The sequence below is a fragment of the Mobula birostris genome, chromosome 5 (genome assembly GCF_030028105.1).
Source record: "Mobula birostris isolate sMobBir1 chromosome 5, sMobBir1.hap1, whole genome shotgun sequence".
Lineage (NCBI taxonomy): Eukaryota > Metazoa > Chordata > Chondrichthyes > Myliobatiformes > Myliobatidae > Mobula > Mobula birostris.
This window is the reverse complement of record NC_092374.1, coordinates 86,793,795-86,819,732: the sequence shown is the minus strand read 5'-3', so window position 1 is coordinate 86,819,732 and position 25,938 is coordinate 86,793,795. Positions and strand designations below refer to the sequence as shown.

The 25,938-nt window shown below is 46.2% G+C and overlaps 1 protein-coding gene across 5 annotated transcripts in view; it reads left to right on the top strand.

Moving 5' to 3' along the window:
* The window catches only part of LOC140197842 (vigilin-like), a 269,622-nt gene extending 243,684 nt beyond the window's left edge, over positions 1 to 25,938 (top strand). For all 5 annotated transcript variants that reach the window (XM_072258336.1, XM_072258334.1, XM_072258337.1 and 2 more), the window contains 8 exons: positions 426 to 562; positions 2,091 to 2,195; positions 6,868 to 7,002; positions 9,455 to 9,598; positions 14,628 to 14,807; positions 16,307 to 16,423; positions 20,237 to 20,368; positions 23,246 to 25,938. In XM_072258336.1, coding sequence (XP_072114437.1) covers positions 426 to 562; positions 2,091 to 2,195; positions 6,868 to 7,002; positions 9,455 to 9,598; positions 14,628 to 14,807; positions 16,307 to 16,423; positions 20,237 to 20,368; positions 23,246 to 23,338 — 1,043 coding nt within the window. In that variant the 3' untranslated portion in view covers positions 23,339 to 25,938. The remainder of the gene's footprint in view (positions 1 to 425; positions 563 to 2,090; positions 2,196 to 6,867; positions 7,003 to 9,454; positions 9,599 to 14,627; positions 14,808 to 16,306; positions 16,424 to 20,236; positions 20,369 to 23,245) is intronic.

Sequence of the window (25,938 nt, the reverse complement as noted above, 5' to 3'; positions counted from 1 at the left end):
CAGCAAAGGTTTGAGATCAGAGTTTTCCTTCTCCTGGATGAGCTGCCAGCTACGGCTGACGAGCCCCATCTGCTCGAAGCGACTGGTTTTAAGGTGCCAGTAACCCGCCTTTGCCCCTTCTCCTATCAGTAGAAATGGAAACACCGGGCTTAGTAGCTAAGCTACACGTGAAGGCCAGGAGCTGGGCTTGGTTGTCAGAGGCTACTTGAGGCACATGCCATTGGGAGTACTTAAGAGGTAGTGGGAGCTTAATCCCATTACCACCCCGGTTATAACAACCTTAAGGAGCCCTCAGACATGTAAATAAAACTGACCTTATGCAGTACCTATAATCAGACAGGGGAACAGGCTGCCGAGACAGGGATAGTCCCTCTCTGCCTAATGTGATGGGGGCAGTCTGACCAGTGCTGGTATCTGTTGAACAGGTCCAGACCTGCATCCTCAGGAGAATGGTGACCTGAGCTCCGACCTTCGGGAGACGGAGCACCCTCCCAGGAAGTGCGACGTCATCGTGATCTCGGGCCGGAAGGAAAAGTGCGAGGCAGCTCGTGAAGCATTGCTGGTAGGTCATACTGTCAGCCAGACCAGGTCATAGCTGAAGAAACCAAGGGCCCACTGTCCTGGCTCCAGTATCTCACCGGTGCTTGAGAGTTTGAAGGTGTCTTTGGCTGGGGTCCTGTCACCTTTAAGGCTATTCTGAGATTCCTGGGGTACCATCATGTAAGGATCGAATAGAGATAAAGATTAAAGATTAGTTTTATTTCTCACATGTACATCAAAACATGCAGTGAAACACGTAATTTGCGTCAATAACCACCATAGTCTGAGGATGAACGTGGGGGTGGTGGGTGAGGGGCAGCCTGCCCGTGTCATCACGCTTCCAATGCCAACAACTCACTCGTCCTACGGGCATGTGTTTGGAATGTGGGAGGAAACCGGAGCACCTGATGGGAACCCAGTGGTCACAGGGAAAAAGTACAAACTCCTTACAGACAGCAGTAGAATTGAACCTGGGTCGCTGGCACTGTAATAGTGTTACGCTATTGTGCTGCCCTGTACTCATTCCCCAGGGACACCCACTTGGGGACGTAACCTTGGAAGATGGCCAGGCAGAGCACAAGGTTGGAAAACATGGTCATTTTCAAACAGGACCTACTCGGCAAGGCCCAGAGCAGACTGATGAGGAGATTCCTAAACCTATCTTCCTTCCATAACAGTTGCCAAAGACCAGGAGCGTTAGAGGTAAAGTGTGCCAGTTAGAGGGTAGGCCCCTAAAATATTCAATGAGGGTCTGTAATCTCTTGCCTTCTTTGTGTACATGGAATACAGACTCATCAAGGTCCAGGACACCATGAGCCAACAAAAATCAGTTGTCAAAATTGCTGAGGAAGACTCCTGTAAAGAACGATCATCTCTGAAAGCTCCTCTTGCTAGTTGTGTGATGGGATGTAGAGACCTCTCTACTCTGTGCTTTGAGATTGTGAAAGGACAGTATAGAGGGAGTTTCACTCTTTATCTAACCCTGGAAGTTTGTGATGGGACAGTGTAGAGGGAGCTTCACTCTGTGTCTGACCCTGGGAGTGCATGATGGGACAGTGTAGAGGGAGCTTCACTCTGTGACTGACCCTGGGAGTGCACGATGGGACAGTGTAGAGGGAGCTTCCCTCTGTGTCTGACCCTGGGAGTGTGTGATGGAACAGTGTAGAGGGAGCTTCTCTCTGTGTCTGACCCTGGGAGAGTGTGATGGGACAGTGTAGGGGGAGCTTCATTCTTTGTCTGACCCCGGGAATGTGTGATGGGACAGTGTAGGGGCAGCTTCACTCTGTGTCTGACCCTGGGAATGTGTGATGGGAGAGTGTAGAGGGAGCTTCTCTCTGTGTCTGACCCTGGGAGAGTGTGATTGGACAGTGTAGAGGGAGCTTCACTCTATGTCTGACCCATTCTGTCCTTACCCTGGGTGTAGTTTCAATTTGAGAAACAGTCTCATGTCGCTGCTTATCTGCTGAACATCAAAGTAATATGGCGTGTGTGTTTATTCAGTGAAGAACAATCCTTTAGACCGAACCTGATGCAGTTCTTGTATTGCCCAGGCCCTGGTCCCTGTCACTGTGGATCTTGAAGTTCCATTTGACCTGCATCGATACATCATCGGGCAGAAGGGCAGCGGCATTCGCAAAATGATGGAAGAATACGAGGTATGTACAGAATGCACAAGCTTGGAAACCAGTAAAGCAATTATTATTGTCACTTATATATATACCAAAGTAGGGGGCAAAGCTTATCTTTACACTTTTCATACAGATCAAATCATGGCAACTGCTCTGCACATAACCACAAGAAACCACAGCGTGTTTTGGACACAGCTCAGCACATCCCTGTCTCTCTACGTTGGGTGCTCGTGGGTCTTTTTTTAATGGGTTCTTTTGAGTTTCTTTGTTTTGTGGCAGCCTGTTAGGAGATGGATCTCAAGATTGTGTAATGTATACGTACATCGATAATAGATGTACTTTGAATTATGTGACGTCAAGAGTCCATCTTAAGGGGCAAGTGAGCTATATATAGTAAGTCTTAAAACAGGTAAAAGTTGTCCTTGAGCCTGCTGGTATGTGCTTTCAGGCTTTTGTATCTCCCCTGATGGGAGAAGGGAGAGTGGGTAGAGGGTCTTTGATTATGCTCTCTGCTTTACTGAGATGGTGAGACCTGTAGACAGAGTCCATGGAGGGGAGGTTGTTCCCTGTGATATGCTGATTTGCATCCACAGCTCTCAACAGTTTCTTGCGGTCATGTGCAGACCAGTTGTCATACCAATCCATTATCTGTCCAGACTGAATATGTTCTATGGTGCATCGATAAAAATTGGTAGGGGTTGAGGGGCCTAGCACCCAATACACTTAAAGCAGTGTATTTAGACTGGATGGAAGGAAGTGATGACCTGTGATGGACTGAGCAATGCTTACCACTCTCTGCAAGTTCAGCCGGTCAGAGCAGTTACCACTCCAGGCTTTCCACCCATGGCCTCCCAGCTTCATCGCCCTTCCCCCACCCATCTGCCTTCACCCTATCACCTTCTAGCTTGATCTTCTTCCCCTCTCCCGACCTTTTTATTCTGGCATCTTCCCCCTTCCTTTCCACTCCTTATTGAAGAGTCTCAGCCTGAAAGAGTGACTGTTTATTCATTTCCATAAATCCTGCCTGACCTGCTGAGTTCCTCCAGCATTTTGTGCATGTTGCTCTGGATTTCCAGCATCTGCAGAATCTCGTGTTTACAAGATACAACCCATCTATAGCAAACCTGTAAAAGTTCAAGAGAATCACTTGTTGTTGCTAGTTCTGAATCCTGGAACTCGCTCCCTATCTTGGAAGTGTCTCATCCGTTACACTCTCAGTGTCGAAACGTGAACAAAGTCACCAGAGAGACACTTAAGCTATTGGATATAGAAGTGTTTTATTCAACAATAACGAGCAGCAGGCATCAAATTGAGACCCTTCGGAGGAAGAGGCCTGTTTGATGCGATATTGCATGATCTTTTATATGCTGAAGATCAAAGGACAATTCTATAGTTACAATATCTCTACAATGCTTCCTTTGAATTTCATACACCTTTCACACCTCCTCATTCACATCCACTCCCCAGACACCCGACATGAATGTTAATCAGCATTGACTGGCTTTTCAATTAACTGCTGTCCACAGCTCCAGGAAACAGGGCTGCATTTTAAATTTAATCTTCAATCCACATTCATGTCTAAAGATTGGTTACTGAAGTTAATGTTTACTCTATACCCTAATTCCAGAATATGTCTGAACATATTCAGCAGCAGCAGTTCAGGAAGGCAGCTCATTACCACCTTCCCAAGGGCAGCAAATGCAGGCCCAGTTATGTATGTACAGTTATGTATGTACAAATCCCCTAAAGTGGATTTTAAACAACTGTTTGTCTGAGGGAACATGATTTCCGGGGGTGCCAAGATAGAAAAGAGGGATTGCTTTGCTGACAACTGGCATGGGGTTTGATGGGCAGAATAGCATTTTCTCACAAGGTTTACACACAAAGAATGCCTTGGTGTCGGCCCAATACGTTGACTGTACCTCTTCCTATAGATGCTGCCTGACCTGCTGCGTTTTTGTGTGTGTTGCTTGAAATTCCAGCATCTGCAGATTCCCTTGTGTTTGGGTTCTCACAAAGTTTGCCATTATATTGACTCGTCCTGCACAGCAGCACCACCAAGTGGCTTGTGGTCACACTGCAGCTATTTATATTCCAGATCTGATCTCTTCTCAGAATCAGAATCAGGTTTATTATTACTGGCATATGTCGTAAAATCTGTTGGGTTTTTTTTTATAGCAGTACGGTGCAAGGTGTAAAAATAAACTGTGCAAAAAATGGAGTAGTGTGTTGGTGTTCATGGGTTCGTAGACCGTTCGGAAATCTGATGGCAGAGGGGAAGACGCTGTTCCTGAATTGTTGAGTGTGCAATTTCATTCTCCTGTACCTCCTCCCTGATGATAGTAATGAGAAGAGAGTATGTCCCAGATGGGGAGGGTCCTTAATGATGGATGCTGCCTTTTTGAGGTAGAAATGAGAAGAGGGTATGTCCCAGGTGGTGAGGGTTGAAAGGTTACAGAAGTGTAAATGGTGGTTGATGGGTCAGCACAGTCTCAGTGGGCCAAAGTGCCTGTTTCTGTGTTGTGTCTCTCTATAGCTTTATTTAGATCAATTATGTTGGATGGTCCGCAGGCCACTTGGGGATGCTACTGTCAGGGCAAGGCAGTATAATAGCACCAGGATCTTGCCTGGACTGTAGAAACTTTAGTGATGGGGATTGATTTGACATTCTGGTCTTGTTTACCCTGTTGTGAAGGAGGCTAAGGGGTGACCTGAAGGGTATAAGATTAGGAGAGGCAACGATTGGATCAATAGAAGTATGGACTTTGTCTACACTTTTCACTGCCTCATTAAAGACCCCACCTACCCTGGACATTGTCTCTTCCCTCTCCCATCAGGCAAAAGATACACAAGCCTGAAAGCCCAAGCCACCAGGCTCAAGGACAGTGTCTATCCCACTGTTATCAGACTCTGAATGGACCTCTTGTACAATAAAATAGATCCTTGCCTCACAATCTACCTAGTTATAATCTTACACCTTATTGTTTTCCTGCACTATACTTTGTCAGTAATTTGTGCACTTTATTCTGTATTCCATTGTTGTTTTACCTTGTTCTACCTCAATCCAATGTGTAATGATTTGATCTGCATGAACAGTATGCAAGGCAAGCTTTTAACTGTATCTTGATGCAAGATTATGTATTGCACTGTACGGCTGACCCCCCAAAAAAACAAATTTCATGACATATGAGTGATGATCTGGGTCTCTGTTGTGGACTAAGAGTGGGAAGGGGGCAGGGAGAGGGGAATCATGGTTGGGAAAAGGGGGAAGAGAGGGGCCGGGAAGCACTAGAGAGCCATTCTTTAATGATCAATAAACCATTTATTTGGAATCAAATGACCTTGCCTGGTGTCTCAGGGCCGGGTGCGTCTGTACCCGCACCACCCCCTGCCCTTGGGACTCCTTCTCTGCCACCTGTCCCACACCCCTCCCATGGCACTCCACCCTCACCATTCCCAACAAACTTGGCTCCTGCCAGATTTGGAAACTCACTCTCCACTCCACATTTATAAATACAGTACTGTGCAATAGTCGTAGGCACCCTAAGACTTTTGCACAGTGCTGTATCTGTGACAATAATAAACCAATACCCATATTAAAACCGGAGGACAGGGGTTTAAGGTGGGAAGAAGGAGTTCTAAAGGGGATCTGAGGGATAAGAAAATGGTTGACATGTGGAAAATGCCCCTATCAGATCAGATACAATCACAATATGTAAACAGTATTTAGGCACCACTTATGGGCACACGCACTGGAGAATGCTATCTTGGTACTGCCCTCATTGAGGTGTGTAACATCAACTAGACAGTAAGCCAAACTCCATTCGAAGATGACACGAGAGTCAGGATGTAGTCTCCTAGCTCCTTGGTTTTATTGCCTACTTGATGGTGGCATGACGTGGTGAATAAGGAGTGAAACTGAAAAGCAACAAAGTACAGTGCAATTACCACTTCTTACAATTACACAAGTAAATATACACAAATAAGTAAGAACTTAGTTAAGTTTCCTCCAGCTAAATATTATAAGATTCTGACAAGTAAATACTACAATTAACTAATATATCTGAACTATTAGCATCTGGGTTAGTGTCTAATAAACTCAAAAATAACTTCTATTTAGCAAAATCTTCTTTTGCTGGGTAAACAACGGGTAGAAACTGCTTTAACTCCTAACATAAACCTCTGGCTTTTTGCCAATCAAAATGCTCTCCTACTTCCTACTTCCTGACTGCACAGGAAGTGACCTAATACAGGTCTGAAACTGCTCATTTCAAAATAAAAGCTCAAAGACAATCATTTGCCTCAAGGGCAGAATAAACCAAGTATGCATAATAGGATGGACAAAGAGGGCTTGGTGTGGGCATTGTGGTGGGCCGATAAACCTGCTTCTGTGCTGTATCGGAATCAGGTTTACTGTTACTGACGTGTTATGAGGTTTGTTGCTGTGCAGCAGCAGTACCTTGCAAGGCATAAAAATTACTATAAGTTACAAAGATAACTAGTGTAAAAGCAGAGTGGTGAAGTAGTGTTCATGGATCATTCAGAAATCTGGTAGCCTGCGGGATAAAGTGTTCCTAAAGCACTGAGTGTGGGTCTTCAGGCCCCTGAAGGTAGTGCTCTGTGACTCCCTGATCATGACTCAGTTACTCTAAATTTACTCAGTGATCTAGCAAACACCTTCTGCCTCTGCCTTTTGCAGGTGAATATCGCGGTACCCCCTCCAGACCAACAGTCCGATGTCATCAAGATCACCGGCTTGACGGCCAACCTGGAACGAGCTCGGGCTGGGGTCCTGGAGCGGGTCAGAGAGCTGCAGGCGGAGCAGGAGGACCGGGTAAGTCCCCAAACCCCCAGCTGCCACACCTGGCCTGGTAGAAGTAATCACAGTAGCTCCAAGTTAACCAGGTTTATAGTGTGTGTGGGGGTGGGGGGGAGATAATGCTCTGACACATGTTGATCATCATTCAATGTACAAGCCCCTGCCCGAATGAGCAGCTCCCTCTCAAAAGTCCTGAGAGGTCTCGATGGGTGAATATGGAGTGGAAGTTTCCCCTTAGAATCTAGAACTAGACATCAGGCCACATTTAATATTGCTGTTTACATAGTAAGTACATGGCAGTACTTACGTATTCATGCACATTTTATTCCATATCTCTATTGTAACCTCTGATTTTATATTTTATATAATTCTTTATTCCTTATAGTCGTTACACGTTGGTGCTTTTTGTTGCATGTTGTACCAACACACCACAGGAAATTACTAATACATGTAAATGTGGGTGGAGGATAATTCAAATTCAAATTTAATTATCATTCAATGATGCATGAATACAGCCAGTCGAAACAGTGTTCTTCTGGGGCCAAGGTGCAAAACATACACAGCACATTCAAAATAGCAAGCCGAAAAACACCGTCACGTTAAAAAAAACTATATATAAGCGATATGTCAGGCAAATTGATCGAATGCACACAATCCAGCATGTCATTGGAGGGCAGCACCAACAGGAGAGGCCTGCCCCCAGTCAAGCACCGTCACCATGCTACTCTGTCTCCAGCATCTCCTCTCCTGGACTGCAGCTTGGTGCCCTCGCCTGGTGGACTCACTACAACTGAAGCCAGGCAGCTCCCCCACTGCCTGTCGTGTCACCAAGCAAGGGAAACAGGCCTAAGGCATCTTACATTATCAATGTCCAACAGGGTCTTGCGATCATAAGAGAAATATCCAAAGCAATCACCCACAAATAAAGTTGATCCTTGATCCTTGAAAATAAGGGGCCACCCTTTTAAAAAGCTGAGGTGAATTTTCTATCTCTGAGGGCTGCCGTCTTACTGTCCGCCTCAGAAGCGGGTAGAAGCAGAGCTTTGTGAATCTTTTTAAGGCAGTGATCAATAGATTCTTGATGGAGGGAGTGGTTAAAAGGGTGGCAGAGGCTGCTGCTAGACTATCCAAGATCGAACTGAGTAGTTAACTCCTCTCCCCGATTTGTACATTTGTCTCTGTTGAGGCACGCAGGGCCCCCGCAGTGCAGGAGCTGGTATCAGGAAAAGTAAATAGTGAATCACAGATGTTGAAGGACTGGTTCAAGTATCAGCCTTAAATGTGTGTCGTAAGGAAGGGAAGGGTGGAGACAGAGCGGTTTTGTTCGTTCATTATGTGCTGCTTCTGCAATGTGGGTGATCATGGTCTTTCTGTGGCAAGTTTTTCTTCAGAAGTGCTTTGACATTGCCTCCTTCTGGGCAGTGTCTTGACAAGATGGGTGGCCCCAGCCATTATCAATACTCTTCAGAGATTGTCTGCCTGATGTTAGATAACCAGGACTTGTTATCTGCACCAGCTGCTCATACGACCATCCACCACATGTTCCCATGGCTCCACCCCGACACCCATAGAGTGGTTTGGGACATGAATTCCATAACGTCTGGATCTGGTAGCTCAAGGTTTTACTGCTATGTGGTTTCTCACTGCTGGGGAAGATGATGGGCATAGAATCAGTCATCCAACTCAAGGGGAACTGGAGATCCCTCATATCAGATAATACAGCTCAGGAGCTGGTCCTTTGGCCCACCATATTTGTGCTGTGTATGATGCCAATTTAAACCGCACAAATGCCTGTGAATGGATTATAACCCCTCCATTCCTTGCCTGTTCAGGTATGTCTAAGTGCTTCTTGTGTCACCTATCAAACAAACTCTGCCTCAAAACTATTCGAAGTCTCTGCCTCCACTGTCTTTTGAGGAAATGACAGAACATGTGGCGTCACTCGCGGACAGCTTCCATCACATCATTAGGTCGTGTCAGTCGTTAACACAAATGACGCATTTCACTGTATGTTTCGATGTGCATACGATCAATAAATAATCTGAATCTGATTGATTGGTCATTGTAATTGTGATTAAATTGAGGATTGCTGGGTGTTGCAGCCCAAAGGGCCAGAAAAGCTGATTCCACACTGTATGTAGAAAGATAGATTGGAGATCGATCTGTTACTACCTTGAGATTAATTTACTTGCAGGCATTTGCAGTAGAACAAAGCAATACAATAGAATCAATGAAAAACTACACATAAAGGCTGACAATGTGCAAAAGAAGACAAACTGTGCTAATACAAAAGAAAACAATTAGATATAGTAAATAAAACTGAGAGCACATGTTGTAGTGTCCTTGAAAGTGAGTCCCTAGGTTCTGGAATCAGCTTCAGCTTAGTGTTGAGGTGAGTGAAGTTATCCATGCTTGTTCAGGAACCTCCTCCCCCACCCTCTTGGTAACGTTGTGATATTTCCTCTAGGCTTTAAGGGGCTTTAAGCTGACCATCTCAGTCGATCCCAAGTACCACCCAAAGATCATTGGAAGGAAAGGAGCAGTCATTTCGCAGATTCGGAAAGATCATGATGTGAACATTCAGTTTCCTGACAAAGGCGATGAAAATCAGGTAACCCTGGACTGGTGGTAACACTCCCCCATTGCTACAGAGGTTTGATTGAATAAGTTTTTGCATACAGATACATCTTACCTTTGAGGAGGGTGTGTTGGTTATCCTCGGAGCAAAAGGGGATAAAAGTGCACAAAATTATGAAAGATCTCCACCTTCTACCTTGCTTCTCTTATTTATGTCCCTCTTTGTCTATAACCTACCTGTCATCCATCCCATTCCCCTACCTGGCATAACCTGTCACCTTTCACCCCTCTTTAGTCTATAATCTCCATTCTCACCACTCCTCTTTTCCCCCTTTTACTGCCCACTTCCCCTCTCCTCTCTCAGCCCTGGTGCAGGGTTTCAACCCGACATGACTATTCCTTCTCCACTCCCCCCCCACCCCCACCCCCAGCAGATATCTCTTGACCCGGTGAGTTCCTCCATTGTTTATTGAGCCAGATTATTGGGCTTCTACTGTACTGCAAAGTTCAAAGTAGAATTTCAGATGTAAATTTTATTATCAAAGTATATGTATGTCACCACATACAACCCTGAGATTCATTTTCCTGTGGGCTTAGTAACTATAACAGGATCAATTAAAGATCAACCAGAGTGCAGAAGACAACAAACTGTGCAATTGCAAATATAAATACATAGCAATACGTAACAAGAACATGATATTGTGAGATAAAAGAGTCCTTGAAAGTGAAATCATTGGTTGTGGGAACATCTCAATGGATGGGCAGCGTAGTGTTGCTTCTCCAACCTGAGTGTGGCCTCATCGCTGTAGTTGAGGGGGCCACGGACTGACGGTAGCCTCTAACATAATGGCATGAACATTGATTTCTTGAACTTCTAGTAATTGCCCCCCTTCAGCATTCCCCATTCCAGTTTCCCTCTCTCAGCTTTTCTGCGTATCTGCCCAACACCTTCATGTGGTGCTCCTTGCCTTCCCTTTCTTCCATGGTTTTTTACCCTCTCCTATCAGATTCCCCCTTCTCCAATCCTTTATCTCTTTCATGAATCAACTTCCCAGCTCTTTACTTCACCCCTCCCTCTCTCCCAGTTTCACCTATCACCTGCTGCCTTGTACTTCTTCTTCCTGTTCCCCCATCTTCTGACTTCTCTCTTCCTTTCCAATCCTGATGAAGGGTCTTGGCCTGAAACACTGACTATGTACTCGTTTCCATAGATGCTGCCTGACCAGCATTTTGTGTGTGTTGCATAGTCTCTGACATTTTGATTGCACCAGTATGTTAGACCTAAGAGAGATACTCAGAGCTGAGAAATCAGAATTATAAACAGATGATATTTTTGTGTTGCTACTTTATAAGGTACTCTTAAAAGAGAAAAGTCATAAGAGGTCACTGTGTTAGCAAACAGAATTTGATACCTAGCAGCACAGGGACATTACTCAGAAATCTGAGGCGGATGAGAAGAAAAGTTGAGTTTTAGGAACACTCCTCAGACTGTGAGGGAGGTTTGAAGAGGGAGAGAGGTGACAAGGGGTCAGTCAGGGGTCCCCGAACAAGGCCTGAGCAGCAGCCTTGGGTGAGTGAAACAAGGGAGCAGAAGTGACATTGAGCAAAGGGTCAAAAATAAGAACAAACATTTTTAAAGACAGCCTATTAGTGGCCAGGCAGATGGACCACTGGAAATCAGAAATAATAACAGAACTATAGACAAAGCTCATTCACAAATGTAGACATTCCTCATGGAGGGATCAGAAATGGAGAGAGTGAGCAATTTCAAGTTCCTGCGTGTCTGTATCTCTGAGGATCTAACCTGGACCCAACATATCCATGCAGCTATAAAGAAGGCAAGACAAAGGCTATATTTATTAGGAGTTTGAGCAGATTTGGTTTGTCACCTAAAAAACTCAAAACCTTCTACAGATGTACCATGGAGAACATTCTGACAGGCTGCACCACCCTCTGGTATGGGGGGAGGGGCGCAGTGGTTGGGACTATTGCACAGAACCGTAAGAAGCTACAGAAAGTTGTAAAATTAGTCAGCTCCATCATGGACACTAGCCTCTGTAGCATCTTAAAACATCGTCAAGGAGCAGAGCCTCAGCAAGGCAACATAATAAGGGACCCCCATCGCCCTGTTCTATTGTTAACCATCAGGAAGGAGGTACAGAAGCCTGAAGGCACACACTCAGCAATTCAGGAACAGCTTCTACCCCTCTGCCATCTGATTCCTGAACGGACACTGAACCCCCTCACTATTTTTTCTGTTTTTGCACTATTTAATATACATATATATCTACTTACTGCAGTTAATTGATTTATATCTCAATCTATCATTGTATTGCTGCTGCATAGTTAACAAATGCCACCACATATGCCAGTAATATTAAACCTAATTCTGATTCTGTACATTCAGTGGGTCAGTATGTATAGGGCAGACTGGGTCAATGACCTCCCATCTCAGCTAGTCCAGAGGGTGCCTCTAAAAGCATAGGCTGTTTGAAGGCTGGTCTCACAGGTTCACCTTTCTCCAGGAGAGAGCGCAGAGTCAGAGCAGCAACCTTTCCCTTAACCTCGGCAGGACAAAAGAGCTGGCTGTTGACCTAAGGAAGCGGTGGAGGTGAGAAGGAGTGAGCGAGGGCACAACCCTGTTCTCCTCAGTGGAGTTGCTGTAGAGTTGTTAGACAGCAACAAGTTCCTTGGCATTACGTCACCAGCAGCCTTTCCTGATGTGCTGATCAAGAAAGCATATTAGAACATTCACTTTCTTTGGCATCTGAGCAGGTTTGGCACGTTTACAAGGATTCTGTTGAATGCCTACAGTCATCCTATAGAAGTATTCTGAAGGGCTACACCTCCACCTGGTATGGGAACTCTCTGCTCTTGACTGTCTGAACCTAAAGAGAGTGGGAAACATTGTCCAATTCATGACAGACCCATCATTTCCTTCCACCCAGTCCAGCTTCACTATGTGCTACTTCAGAGAGGCAAACAATATCATCAGGGGTGCCTCCCACCCTGACTGTTCCCTTGCAACACACAGAAAGTGCTGGAGGAACTCAGAAGGTCAGGCAGCATCTACGGAAAAGAGTAAACAGGGCCTTTGGGCTGAGACTGAGAGGGAAGAGGGTGAGATGCCTGAATTAAACGTTGGGGGGTGGGGAAGGAAGCTAGCTGGAAGCTGATAGGTGAAGCCAGGTGGATGGGAAAGGTCAAGGGCTAGAGAAGAAAGAATCTGATAGGAGATGAGAGTGGACCATAGGAAAAAGGGAAGGAAGAGAGGGCCCAAGAGGAAGTGATAAGCAGGTGAGAAGTAAAAGGTCAGAGTAGGGAATAGAGAAGTGGGGAGGGAATTTTATTCACCGGAAGAAGAAATCAATATTCATATCATCAGTTATTGGAGGTTACTCAGACGGAATATAAGGTGTTGCTCCTCCACCCTAATTTTGGCACAAGAGGTGGCTGTGGATTGGCATGTCAGAATGCGAAGTGGGAATCGGTATTAAAATGGCCATTCACTTTTTTCTTTCGTACTTTCTGGTGACGATATGGGAGCTTGAAAGCCCAGATGTCCCAAACTCAAGGACAACTTCTCCACTGCCTTCAGATTCCTGAACTAGTTACCCCTTTCACGTCTCCTTCCCAGGGACGCTGTCACGTTCTTGTTCTCTGAACCCTATCTTTATCACTTATGCCGTTACTGTTATTTACCATTTTCTTTTGCACTACCTCAGGCTCCACTACAATCTCTGCACCATTCTGCTATTTAGCACTGATTCCTGTATTTAGTGTTGTAGTTTTATTTTTTCCATTGTTTTTTGTTTCTTATATTCATTATTGTTACGTACATGGTTTACTCCCTGAGCTTCACATGAGCAAGAAATTTCATTGACAACCATCACCATCATCATCACGTGCTGTGTCGTATGACGTGGGCGATCATGGTCTTCCATCTCTCTTTAACCTGAGTAATTCGAATAAGCTCTTCAAAACCTTTGTCTGTCCAAACCTTGATGTAACTCATGAATGTCATGGCCTGTCAACCCCGACTTTTTCTTCTATCATATTTGCAAGATGTTCAAGCTTCTCTTTCCACAATACATGTCCTAGAAATTCCAGCTGTCGTTTCCTGAATCTGAATCAGATTTAATATCACCGGCATATGGTGTGAAATTAGTTCTCCTTGCAGCAGCAGAACAATGCACTACATAATAATAGAGAGAAAAAATGTGAATTAGTGTAGGTATGTATGCTTATATTAAATCATTAAATTAAATAAATAGTGCAAAAATAGAAGTAAAAAAAATATTGAGGTAGTGTTCGTGGGTTCAATGTCCATTGAGAAATCAAATGGCAGAGAGGAAGAAGCTGTTCCTGAATCATTGAGTGTGTGCCTTCAGGCTTCTGTACCTCCTCCCTGATGGTAGCAATGAGAATAGGGCATGTTCTGGGTGATGGGGGAGTGGGGGGAAGTCACCTTTCTGAGGCTTTATTCCTTGAAGATGTCCTGGATACTACGGAGGCCAGTGGCCATGTTGGAGCTGACTGAGTTTACAACTCTTTGCATCTTATTTTGGATCCTGTGCAGTAGCCCCCTCTTCCCCACCCCCATACCAGCAATCGATGGAATATGACAATAAGCTAATCTAATCTGTTTATGGCATCCTGACCCCATCACCCAGGACATGCCCTCTCCTCACTGCTACCATCAAAGAGGAGGTACAGGAGCCTAAAGGCACACACACAACAGTTCAGGCACAGCTTCTTCCCCTCCACCATCAGATTTCCGAACAGACAATGGACCCATGAACACTACCTCACTATTTTTTTTTACTGTTTTTGCACTACTTATTTAATTTTTCCCTAGATTTCTTCTGTAGTTTCTAGTATGTTTTATGTATTGCACAGTCCTGCTGCCGCAAAACAACAGATTTCACACCATTTGTCAGTGATGCTAAGCCTAATTCTGACTCTGACTGGATTCCTGGACCCATTGCCAGGATGGCCCACGTGAGAATCTGATGGGCAGATTCCCAACTGAGCTGACCCGGGTAAGTTTCCTCTTCCTGCAGGAGCTGATCACCATCACAGGCTACGAGAGAAACGCCGAGTCTGCTCGGGACGCCATCATGAAGATTGTCGCCGACCTGGAGGAGATGGTCAGTGAGGACGTAAGCCTTGACCATCGGGTGCACGCCCGCATCATCGGGGGCAGGGGCAAGGCCATCCGCAAAATCATGGAGGAGTTCAAGGTGAGATTCCAGGTTCACTAAGAGTGATGGCTGCCCCTCACAAGGTGCTGTCTGTGACTTTGACCCTGAATTTTAGGTTTAAATATTGAGTTTTAAACTCTGAGATTTAAATATTTTAGGTTTATGGAAAAGGAAATCTTTTCTTTAAAAGATGCAAAATACAAGGATCTACAGAGAAATATAAAGCACAAAAGATACAGAAGTCTAAAAGCACGTACCATCAGGCTCAAGACTAGCTTCTATCCCACTGTAATAAGAACCAAATGAGGGGAAATGGTTAATTACAAAGGCGAGATACTGGAAATCCAAAGCAACGCCACACAAAATGCTGGAGGAACTTCGCAGGCCAGGCAGCATCTATGGAAAAGAGTAAACAGTTGGCATTTCTGGCCGAGACCCTTGTTCAGGACTGAGGGGCAAGGGGATGAGCTGCCTGAATTAAAAAGTTGGTGGGAGGGGAAAGAGGCTAGCTGCAAGGTGGTAGGTGAAACCAGGTGGGTGGAAAAGGTCAAGGCTGGAGAGGAAGGAATCTGATAGGAGAGGAGAGTGGACCATAGGAGAAAGGGAAGGAGGAGGGGACCCAGGGGAAGCGATAGACAGCTGAGAAGTAAAAGGTTAGCATGGACTGTAGAGGAAAGGGGGATTTTTGTTCACCAGAAAGAGAAATCAATATTCATGCCGTCAAGTTGGAGGTTCTCTAATACAATAAAATGGAGTCTTTACCTCATTATGATCTTGCACCTTATTGCATTGCACTTTCTCTGTAGTTGTTACACTTTATTCTGCATTGCTTACATGGGCAACAGCTTGCTGTTCATATCATACTGCCCAGGCTTGTGTATCTAGACAACTAGGATACAACATTCATGTCAACCCTGACCAACGAAGGCCTCGTCTCATCTCATCTACTGAGGTACAGTCTCGTCTTGTGTATCGTTCCTGCAGATCAGATCATTACACAGTGCATTGAGGGAAAACAATAACAATGCAGAATAAAGTGTAACAGCTACAGAGAAAGTGCAGTGCAGGCAGACAATAAGGTGTAAAATCATAAAGAGGTAAATTATGAGGTCAAGAGTCCAATTTATCATGCAAGAAGTCCATTCAAGAGTCTCAGAATCAACATCAAGTTTAATATCATTAACTTATGACATGAAATTGGTTGTTTGCAGCAGCAGTACGGTACATACTATAAATTACAACAGGAAATATATATTAAAAATTAAGTAGTGCAAAAAGAGAGGGGAAAATTTTGAGGTAGTGTTCATGGGTTCATAGTCAATTCAGAAATCTGATGGTGGAGGGGAAGATTGGTATCTGCTTTCAGGCTTTTGTATCTTCTGCCCAGCAGAAGCTGAGGGAGGAAGGTCAAGCCATGGTCTCGCTGAATTGTGGATGAGGCTCGTGAGGCCGTGCAACCCGCCCCTGCTCCCCACCCCTTAACACGCGACCCCCTGACCCAGCGCTTCATTGGCGACGCTCCCGCTGTTTCCTTGCAGGTCGACATCCGGTTCCCGCCGCCCGGCTCGGATGACCCAAACCGCGTCACAGTGACTGGGCTACCCGACAATGTCGATAATGCCATCGATCACCTTCTCAACCTGGAGGAAGAATATGTAAGTCCCCACTTGCTCGCTGAGATTTCCTTGTCAGACCAAGGATTTATGACCGCAGCCCTGGGGTGGGGCATGAGGTGTGTAAACGAGTTGTGAATGCAGATATTGTACTTACAGTGGAGTTTCTTGGCACCTGCACAGTTACACTAAAACCCAACTTGCAGCAGCATCACAGGCACAACATACGCAAGAAAAACTGACATTAAACATAAATTATACACAATTATGCAAGAAAATATTAGAACAACAAAAAGCCATTGGTGTAGTTTGAAGCGGTCATAGTCTTTGCCATGCTGAGGCAGTGATTAGGGTGTAGGTTGGTTCAAGAAGCAAATGGTTGACCGTATGATGAATGTAGGAGTGGATTGAGGCCATTCAGCCCACTGAGTCTGTTCCGTCATGGCTGATTTATTTTCCCTCTCAACCCTATTCTACTCCCACTATCGGAAGCATCCTCTCCACATCCACTCTATTCAGACCATTCAATATTCGGGAGGTTTCAATGAGGTCCCCCCCTCAGTTTTCTAAACTCCATCAAATACACACCCAGAATCGTCAAATATTCCTCACGCATTAACCTTTTCATTCCCAGGATCATTCTCATAAACTTCCTTTGGACCCTGTCCAATGCCAGCATTGAAGGGACGGTAGCTGTTCTTGAACCTGGTGACATGGGACTAAAGGCAGATACCTCATGCACGTTTCTGTATAAAATTCACATCCTCAGTGTAAGAAGGACTGCATGAAGCAAGCGTGCACACAAACATACGGCGGTTAGGTTAGATAACCATCCAGGAGTGAGGTTGTAAGGGGCATATTAGAGAGATAAAATCAGGTTTATTATCATTCACGTATCTTGTGGCAGCAGTACAGGGCAATACTTAAAATATTACTATGTTACAGAAGAAGTATATAAAAATATTCTGCCACAGAGCAAAATAATGAGGCAGTGTTCGTGGACCAGTCAGAAATCTGATGATGGAGGACAAGAAGCTGTTCCTAAAACATTGAGTTTGTGTCTTCATGCCTCAGATAGAGTGGATGTGAAGAGGATGTTTCCTTTAGTGAAGGAGTCCAGGACCAGAGGGTACAGCCTCAGAATAGAGAGACGTCCATTTAGAACGGAGAGAGTGGTGAATCTGTTGCCACAGGCAGCTTTAGAGGCCAGATCACTGGGTGCATTTAAAGCAGAGGTTGGTGGGTTCTTGATTAGTCAGAGCGTGAAAGTTTATGGGGAGAAGGCAGGAGAATGTAGTCGAGAGGGAAATGGATCAACCGTTATGGATTGGTGGAGCATTCAATGGGCCAAATGGCCTAATTCTGCTCCCGTGGTCTCCGACCTCCTTCCTGTTGTTCATAATGAGAAGAGGGCCTGTCCTGGGTAGGGGCCATAAATGTGTGGTGGTTGATAATTCCAGAGAAGCTCTGGTGAAACTAGTTATGAGCAGTGCTGAAGTGGGGAGAGTCAGTAAAGAGGAAGAGTAGAGAGGATAGTGGGAGATAAAGAGGGGGTTGAAATGGAATATAGTCACTGGTGCCACTTGTTTGGCTGTGATATATCTTCCCCGTCAGTCTACGTATTTCCACAGCACCGAAGCCCTTTCCAAAGCAAGAGGGCACAGGTTTAAGATGAGAGGAGGGATTTTTAAAGGGGATTTGAAGGAGGAGGGTTTTATTTTACACAGAGAGAGGTTGGTATCCAGAACATGCTGCCAGAGAGATGTCAGCATGAGATACAGTCTCTATGCTTAGGAGGCATTTAGACAGACACTTAACTAGGCAAGGTGTCACCTCCCTGTATAGGCAGCACAGCGGTGCCTCCACTTCCTGAGGCGAGTGAGAACCCCCCCCCCACCGTCTAACTGAATTTTACAGGACGTTACTGACAGTGTCCTGACACGCTGCATCTCCATCTGGTATGGGAGCAGCCGAGTGTCGGACCGGAAGTCCCTACAAAGGACTGTGAGAATGGCCTATCTATCATCCATTAGGGACATTTATCAGGTGTGCTGCGTTCTCAGGCCCTTAGTACCATATTATAATGCATAAAGACAAGAACGGTCAGGATGGGAAACTCAAGCAAAACACATCAAAGTTGCTGGTGAACGCAGCAGGCCAGGCAGCATCTCTAGGAAGAGGTACAGTCAACGTTTTGGGCCGAGACCCTTCGTCAGGACTAACTGAAAGAAGATCTCTAGTGTTTGAGGATGGGAAACTGTTTCTTCCCTCAGGCCACTTAGCTTCTGAACTTCCTGCATTCGATGTATCACCGGTTAGCCTGTTTTGTACCCTACAATATTTCTGTACCCTACAACTCTTTACTTGTTTATTTCTGCATAATTCATTTGTAGATTTAACTCTTTCTTTCCTAAGGTATTGCATGTTAGTGCATTACTCCCTGGTCCAGAGAAACATTGTCTCAGTTGACAGTATTCATGTATTATAGTTAAATGACAATAAACTTGACTTGATATAGACCTAATGTAGCAAATGGGATAAATGTAGATGAGCAAATGGGCTAGCATGAAAACAATGGGCTGAATCAGTTTTTCTGTGCACTGTGACTCCAACTTTGTGAGACTCTGCTGTCATTCATAGCAGTCCCATTTCCCTGTAACCCATTCACACCACATTCCCATCAACTCCCCCCAGACTCTACCCTTCACCCACACTCTAGACATCTTACAGGGGGCAATTAACTGACTGACACCACACATCTTTAGGGAGTGGCAAGCCTATATACAGGTATACAGTGGCTGCTTTATTAGGTACACCCATACACCTGCTTGTTACTGCAAATATCTAATTAACCAGTCATGTGGCAGCAACTCAATGCATAAAAACATGCGGACATAGTCAAGAGGTTCAGTTGTTGTTCAGACCAAACATCAGAATGGGGAAGAAATGTGATCTAAGTGACTTTGACTGTGGAATGATTGTTGGTGCCAGATAGGGTGGTTTGAGTATCTGAGAAACTGCTGATCTCCTGGGATTTTCACATCCAGTAGTCTAGGGTTTACGGAGAATGGTGTGATAAACAAAAAAAAACACATCTGGTGAGGAGCAGTTCTGAGGGTGAAAACGCCTTGTTAATAAGAGAGGTCAGAGGAGAATGTCCAAACTGATTCAGGGTGACAGGAAGGTGGCAGTAACCCGAAGAACCACACTTTACAAGAATGGTGTTCAGAAGAGCATCTCTGAATGCTCAACACATCAAACCTTGAAGTGAATTGGTCACGGCAGCAGAAGACCCACTAGGTTCCACACCTGTACCCAATAAAGTGGCCACAGTATATGTCACATAGGTTACACATATATTTTATATTAACATATATGTAGCATGTATATAAACCACAGGGTGGTGAATCTGTGGAATTCATTCCCACAGAAAGCTGTGGAGGACAAGACACTGGGTATATTTAAAGTGGAGGATAATAGGTTTTTGATTAGTTATGGCCATCAAAATTTACGGGGAAAAGGTAAGAGAATGGGGTTGTGAGGGATAGTATATCAGCATGATCGAATGGCATGTAGACACAATAGGCCAAATAGTCTAATTCTGCTCCTATGTCGTACTGTCTTATGGAACCAGAGCCCTTGGGGGAAACGCATATGGTCATGGAGGGGGGAGAGGTGGATATAGAAACTCATAGGCGCGCGCGCACGCACACACACACACACACACACACACACACACACACACACACTTGAACCTTTGTCTCTGGAGCCATGAGGCAGCAGCTATAAAAGGGGGCTTCGGATTATCGTGAAATGGTAATGGTGTCTCTTGCTTTCGTTGGCGTGGCGGTGCAGATGATGGCGATCGTAGAGTCAGAGACGATGGCGGCCTACATGAAGCCACCCTCGAAGGTGGAGGAGGAACCCCGAGGCTCAGCGAAAGGGTTTGTCGTCCGGGACGCCCCTTGGAACGCCCCCTGCAACAAGGTGAGCATTTGGGCCGGGAACTGGGAGGGCCGGGGCTGTGTCTCAAAGTGTTCTGTACACAAAGGCAAGGCTGCCTTGGAGAGACAGTAGAGGTCACCGGGGCCAGTTAACCAACATAGTTAACCGGTTAAGAGGTGAGCTAATCGATTGATCACGTGGGGTGAACATAAAATGTGACAGGTGCACAGACGGTTGTTCCCTCTGGCTGGGGAGTGGATGGAGGTGGGGTGGGTGTCCAGAACAGAGGGGAGGATGATTATGGAGCCAGAGGGCATAGGTTTAAGGTGAGAGGAAGGAGTTTTAACAGGGACTGGAGGGCTACGTTTTGGACAGTGGTTGATAGAGAAGATGATGGAAGCAGATACAGTTGCCACATTTCTGAGGCCTGTAGACAGATAACTAAATTGGAAAAGCACAGAGGAAACCGTGAAGATGGGATTAGTGTAGGTAGATGAAAGGTTAGCATGGATGTGGTGGGTGGAAGGGCCTGCATGACCTGCACACCACGAGTGGTGGAAGTCTGGAGTCGTCTCCTCTTTGCTGCCTCTTGCGGGCATTGAGGAGGTTGATCAGAAAGGCTGAGAGATAATTGGGGAGGTGGGACAGTTGTTTGGGGTCAGTTGGAGAGGTTGGCTGAAGGAGGGATTGGGAGATGTGAGGCAGTCGGGGAAGTTGGAAAATCGGTGAGATGAAGCAGTGACAGGTTGAGGAAAGTTTAGGGGGATGGGGTAGCTGGTTGGGCAAGATGAGGGTGATTGGGGAAGATGCAAGTTGAGTATTGGAGATGGGACAGTGGTTGAGTGGGTGGGTGTAAGGAGGTTGGTGAGGTTGGATGGTGGGGAGTTAGAGTGATGGAGGTGGTTGGGGAGTGGAGATTGGTAGGGAAATTAGGCTGACTTGAAAGCTGGGTATCAGAAAGCAGAGGTTGAATGTTGAGGAACTGGGGACGTTAGGGAGTGGAGTTTGTGGAAGGGGAGGATGGAATATCACTGAGGAGAGATGGAGTGGAAATGCCTTATTGAGAGAATGGTAAAAAGACATATCAAAATAGAGGTTAGCTTTTTGCACTGTAACAGTATTAAGAGATATGAAGTCAATGTGGAGAGATGGGTTTACAACAACACATTCACTGAATCACTTTATTATGACATACACGAGGCCATTTGCCCCGCTGGGCTCAGGCTAGTTCCCAGAACAATCCCACTGGTCAGTTGCTCCTCAGTTTACCTCCCCACAGTCCGTGAAATCATTGAAGACTAACTCACTGTAACTTTTGTGCACTGCCTATTTATTACGGTAACTTAAAGGGCCGGCACAATATCATGGGCCAAAGGGCCTCAACTGTGCTGTAATGTGCTATGTTTATAGTAGTTCATTATGCCTCCACTGTCTACTGCTGCCGCAAAACAACAAATATCACGAGCATAGGTCATGTACTTGCTGGAGTTTAGAAGAATGGCGGGGGGGGGAGGGGGTCTGGAAATTGCATTGAAATCTACCGAATATTGAAGGGCTTTGATAGAGTGGACGTGAAGAGGAACTTTCCTCTAATGGCAGTATCTAGGACCAAAGGGCACAACCTCAAAATAGAAGGACACCCATTTAGAACAGAGATGAGGAGTTTCTTAAGCCAGAGGATGGTGAATCTGTGGAACTCTTTGTCACTGTGGAGGCAAGTAATTGGGTATACTTAAAGTGAGGGTTGATAGGTTCTTGATTAGTCAGGGCGCCGAACGTCGCAGAGAGAAGGCAGAGAATGGGTTTGAGAGGGATAATAAATCAGCCGTGATGAAATTGCAGAGCAGACTTGATGGGCCAAATGGCCTGATTCTGCTCCTATGTCTTATGTCAGTAACAATTAACCTGATTCTGAGCTATGGATTTATCTCCAGGCTGCGAGTAATTTAAATTGGTCCCTTGATCCACCCATGCATCTTTGGGAAGTGGAAGGAAAACCAAAACGTTTGGGGGAAATGGCATGAACGTGCAAACTCCATCACTAATGTTGCCCAAAGTCGGGATCAAACCAGATGCAGCGATTCGACCTGGCAGGCAGAGGTGACCAGCCCAGATCTCATGCAGAAAGCTGGCAGTATGCTGCTACTTATCAGCAGGCTAAAGTGGCCTCCTCCTGTGCCTATTTATTACTGAGAGTGATGGATAATCCTCTCCCTGTCCCCCACTGCAGCTGCTCTTTACAGGGTTACAGAGCGTGACTATAGACACACTGTATATACGGAGACTGGTGGGATGGACAGGGACAGATTTACTGGCTGCTACAGGTATTTCCTGCTGGGTGGGAAAAGGCCTTCTCCCCTTGCCTTCTCTCACTGCCGCTCCTGAGGCACCACGATCGGGAGCAGGGCAGAGCCGAGCAGTTCTGGGAGCACTGAGCAGACTCAGTCACTGGGTCAGTGAGGCTCTTCCCACGACTGCTCACTCTACTGTACTTGCTGCTTCTGTGACCCTCTCCCACACACCGAGGTCATTCATTTCTGAACAGTTCAGGTTGCAACCAGTTCTCAGGAAGAGAGAATGTTCGGGGTGGGTGGGGAGCTCTCTGATTATGCTGGCTTCTTTACTGAGGTCGTGAGATGTGTAGCCAGAGTCTATGGAGGGAAGATTATTTATCAGAAGTTTAACTGGATTGATGGCCTATGGTATCAAGAAAGGGCAGGAGACACAAGAAGCCGTGAGCCCACAGGGGCGGGAGGAAGAATTAATACTGGCACGTTGTGAAATGTGTCACTTTGCTGCAGCAGTACAATGCAATACATGGAACATACTATAAATTACAATGAGAAGTATGAAACAGCACAAAAAGAAGAGTGGGCTCACCACTGGGTGCTGAGATTGTCTTGTCTGTTCTCTCCACAGGCTCCGGACGTGAGCAGTGCCGAAGAATTCCCAATGTTTGGAACAGTCGTCGCTCCACGCCAGGCCTCAGCCTGGGGTCCTAAGAAAGTCTAGATCCCAGTTGGTGACTTCAGGAAAAAAAAGTTTCCTGTCCAGTTTGGAGATTTTTTTTGTTTTCGCCCACCCCTCCCCTCACCCTGAAGCTTTGACATGACAGTTTTCTATAAAAATTGAAATGTCCAGAGTATTAGCTGCAGAACCACTGTCCTGTGTACAATCTGTTGAGAAGAAGGGAAGGGGACGCAGTCCATTCCTGCGTGTGAGTGTTTGTTCCCCGAGGGCCAGGAGAAGCCCCTCCCAGCCCACTTCTCACCTCCAGCGTTTTCGATAGATAGGAGGAGTGGGTCAAGAAGTGGGGAGAAGCCGGGGCCATCTGCTCTCCTGCAGACAAAGTCACCACTGCCGGTGAGCCAGTCAAGTCACCCTTCCCCTGTTAAGTCCCCGAGTACCATGGCTCCACCGCCCGTGAAGAAGCTACCTCCTCAGGCCGGTATCAATCTGGAATGCTGACCTTGGGCGTGGGAGCCTTTAACCCTTCCCCAACCCCTCCTGCTTACTGCCGTGGAACAAGGTGGTGCGGATCCAAGGCACGATGAGGAAAGGTCCTGGCATCAACAGATAAAGTGGTTCCAGTCTCTTAAGTTGTCTGACTGGTGGAGGGAGGGTATGTTGTAATGGGGAACAAGTGGGAACTGAAAAACAGAAGGAAGTCAAGTGGGGGGAGAGAGAGAGAGAAGCTGGTGGAGCCCTTGGTCTGGAGAGCGGTGCCAAGACGGACTGAGGGGAGACCAGCATCAGGATGGAGGCTGAGCACCCTTAAGGCCTCTGATCTCTCCTGATCACCCTCCCTCCCTCCACTCAGCACCAGGATAAAATCATGTCAGCTCTCGAGGCCCGGTCAGAACGGGTCAGAGATAGGAATCTGCCCTTCTCCACCAGCCACATCTCGACCCACCTAACGGGGGCTGAAGGTTTCTGCCTGAGGCTGCTCCCACTGGAGCAAAGCGATTGTCTTCTCTGCCTCCCACAGCCCCTCCCGTATCCTCCCCATCGGCAGCAGGTGGAGTGGCCACTACAGGGAGCGTCTTGGGACACAGGCCCACTTGGATAGTGTCCTGTTTATTCCCCCTGTTCCATTTTAACCACATCTTGTTCAATTTGTCAACTTGAGAAAGGGTACTTGGGTTGTCTGAAATCCACATAGCTTGGCTATTTTTGGCGATTTCCTGTTTCAGCGTTAAAGGCATGTAGAGCCTGAATTTCATCTTAAACTGAAATGATCAAGCACAGAGGGACACTTGGGAAAGCAACATTGGGGTGTCCGTACAGCAACAAGAACTGCTGGGGAGTCTTTGATTCTCGAGTCACTTGGGCTCTTTGTGGAACCCCCAACATATGCAGTACGTTCCTCTGTGTATATGTGTCTCACCCTCAATGCGTTCTCACGGGCTGTGTCTCACTGTGTCTTTCTCTGTCCTGTCTTCCTTTCTTTCTATCCCACTCCCCTCTCTCCCCCTGCTCCTCCCTCTATCTCTCTCTCTCACTGATTTCTCTGTAGCCATGTGTCTTTCACTCAGTTTCCCTTTCTGTTTGTGTGTGGTTTTCACTCTTTTTCTCTCTATTACTGTCTTGTTCTCTCCCTATTTTTCCTTCTTCACTTCCTCTCTCCCTCTTTCCCATATAGTTGTTAATCTCCCAAAACAGGGATAACTTAGATCAGCTCAAGGCATTTTTACAAGGAGTGGGATTTGGGGTTAACTACTTAACAGCCGGATCCAGCCTCCTACACACACACACACACACACACACACACACACACACACACACACACACACACACACACACACACACACACACACACACACACACACACACACACACACACACACACCACCCCCACCCGCTAGCTGGATGGTCCAAATCTTGGACCCACTGTCCCATTAACACTTAAAACACAAGACATATCATCCACCGGGTTTTTGCGCCCGCAGACAGGAATCTGGAATCATTTCCCTTTCTTCCCAGCTCAGCCAGCAAGCTGTGGAGGTCAGCTGGGTGCAGGGAATCTGATCAGATATTGTACCAAAGTGCTCTCACCACAGTTTAAAGAGTGGAGAGACAGGGAGGTGACAGTGGTCAAACCTAATCTATAAACAGAACTGGTTCAGGAGACCCTCTGAACCCAGGTTATACAAAGAGGCTGGGTCCTTGTTTATCACTGGTCTGATTTCCCTTGAACCAAAGCTGTACCCATCAGTGGCAGAGTTGGAACAGGTTCCTACCGCACTTTGCTACCAAAGGAATCCAAGTCTTCAGGTTTTCTATGCATGTAAAGGTGTTTACTATAGGCACCATTTCCTGGTTTATTTGGCCAATTTTCTGCTCCCCCCCCCCCCAACTTTGTAAGGCTTCCGACTCAATCCAGTGGGGTTTACCCAAAGCTCCTGGGCCAACTGACCCTCACCTCCATGGAGCTGTCTGGAGGGACTTGTCGAGCAGGGTCTGTGGAGGTAGAGGGATGGTTGAGGCCCCCAAAGTGTGATTGGGAGGGAGAGGCAGGGGCTGGTAGGTGATAGGTGGAACCAGATGGTAGGGGGAATAAAAGGCTGGGAGGGTGCTGATATTGAGATGGAGGGTGATAGGTGTAACCAGAT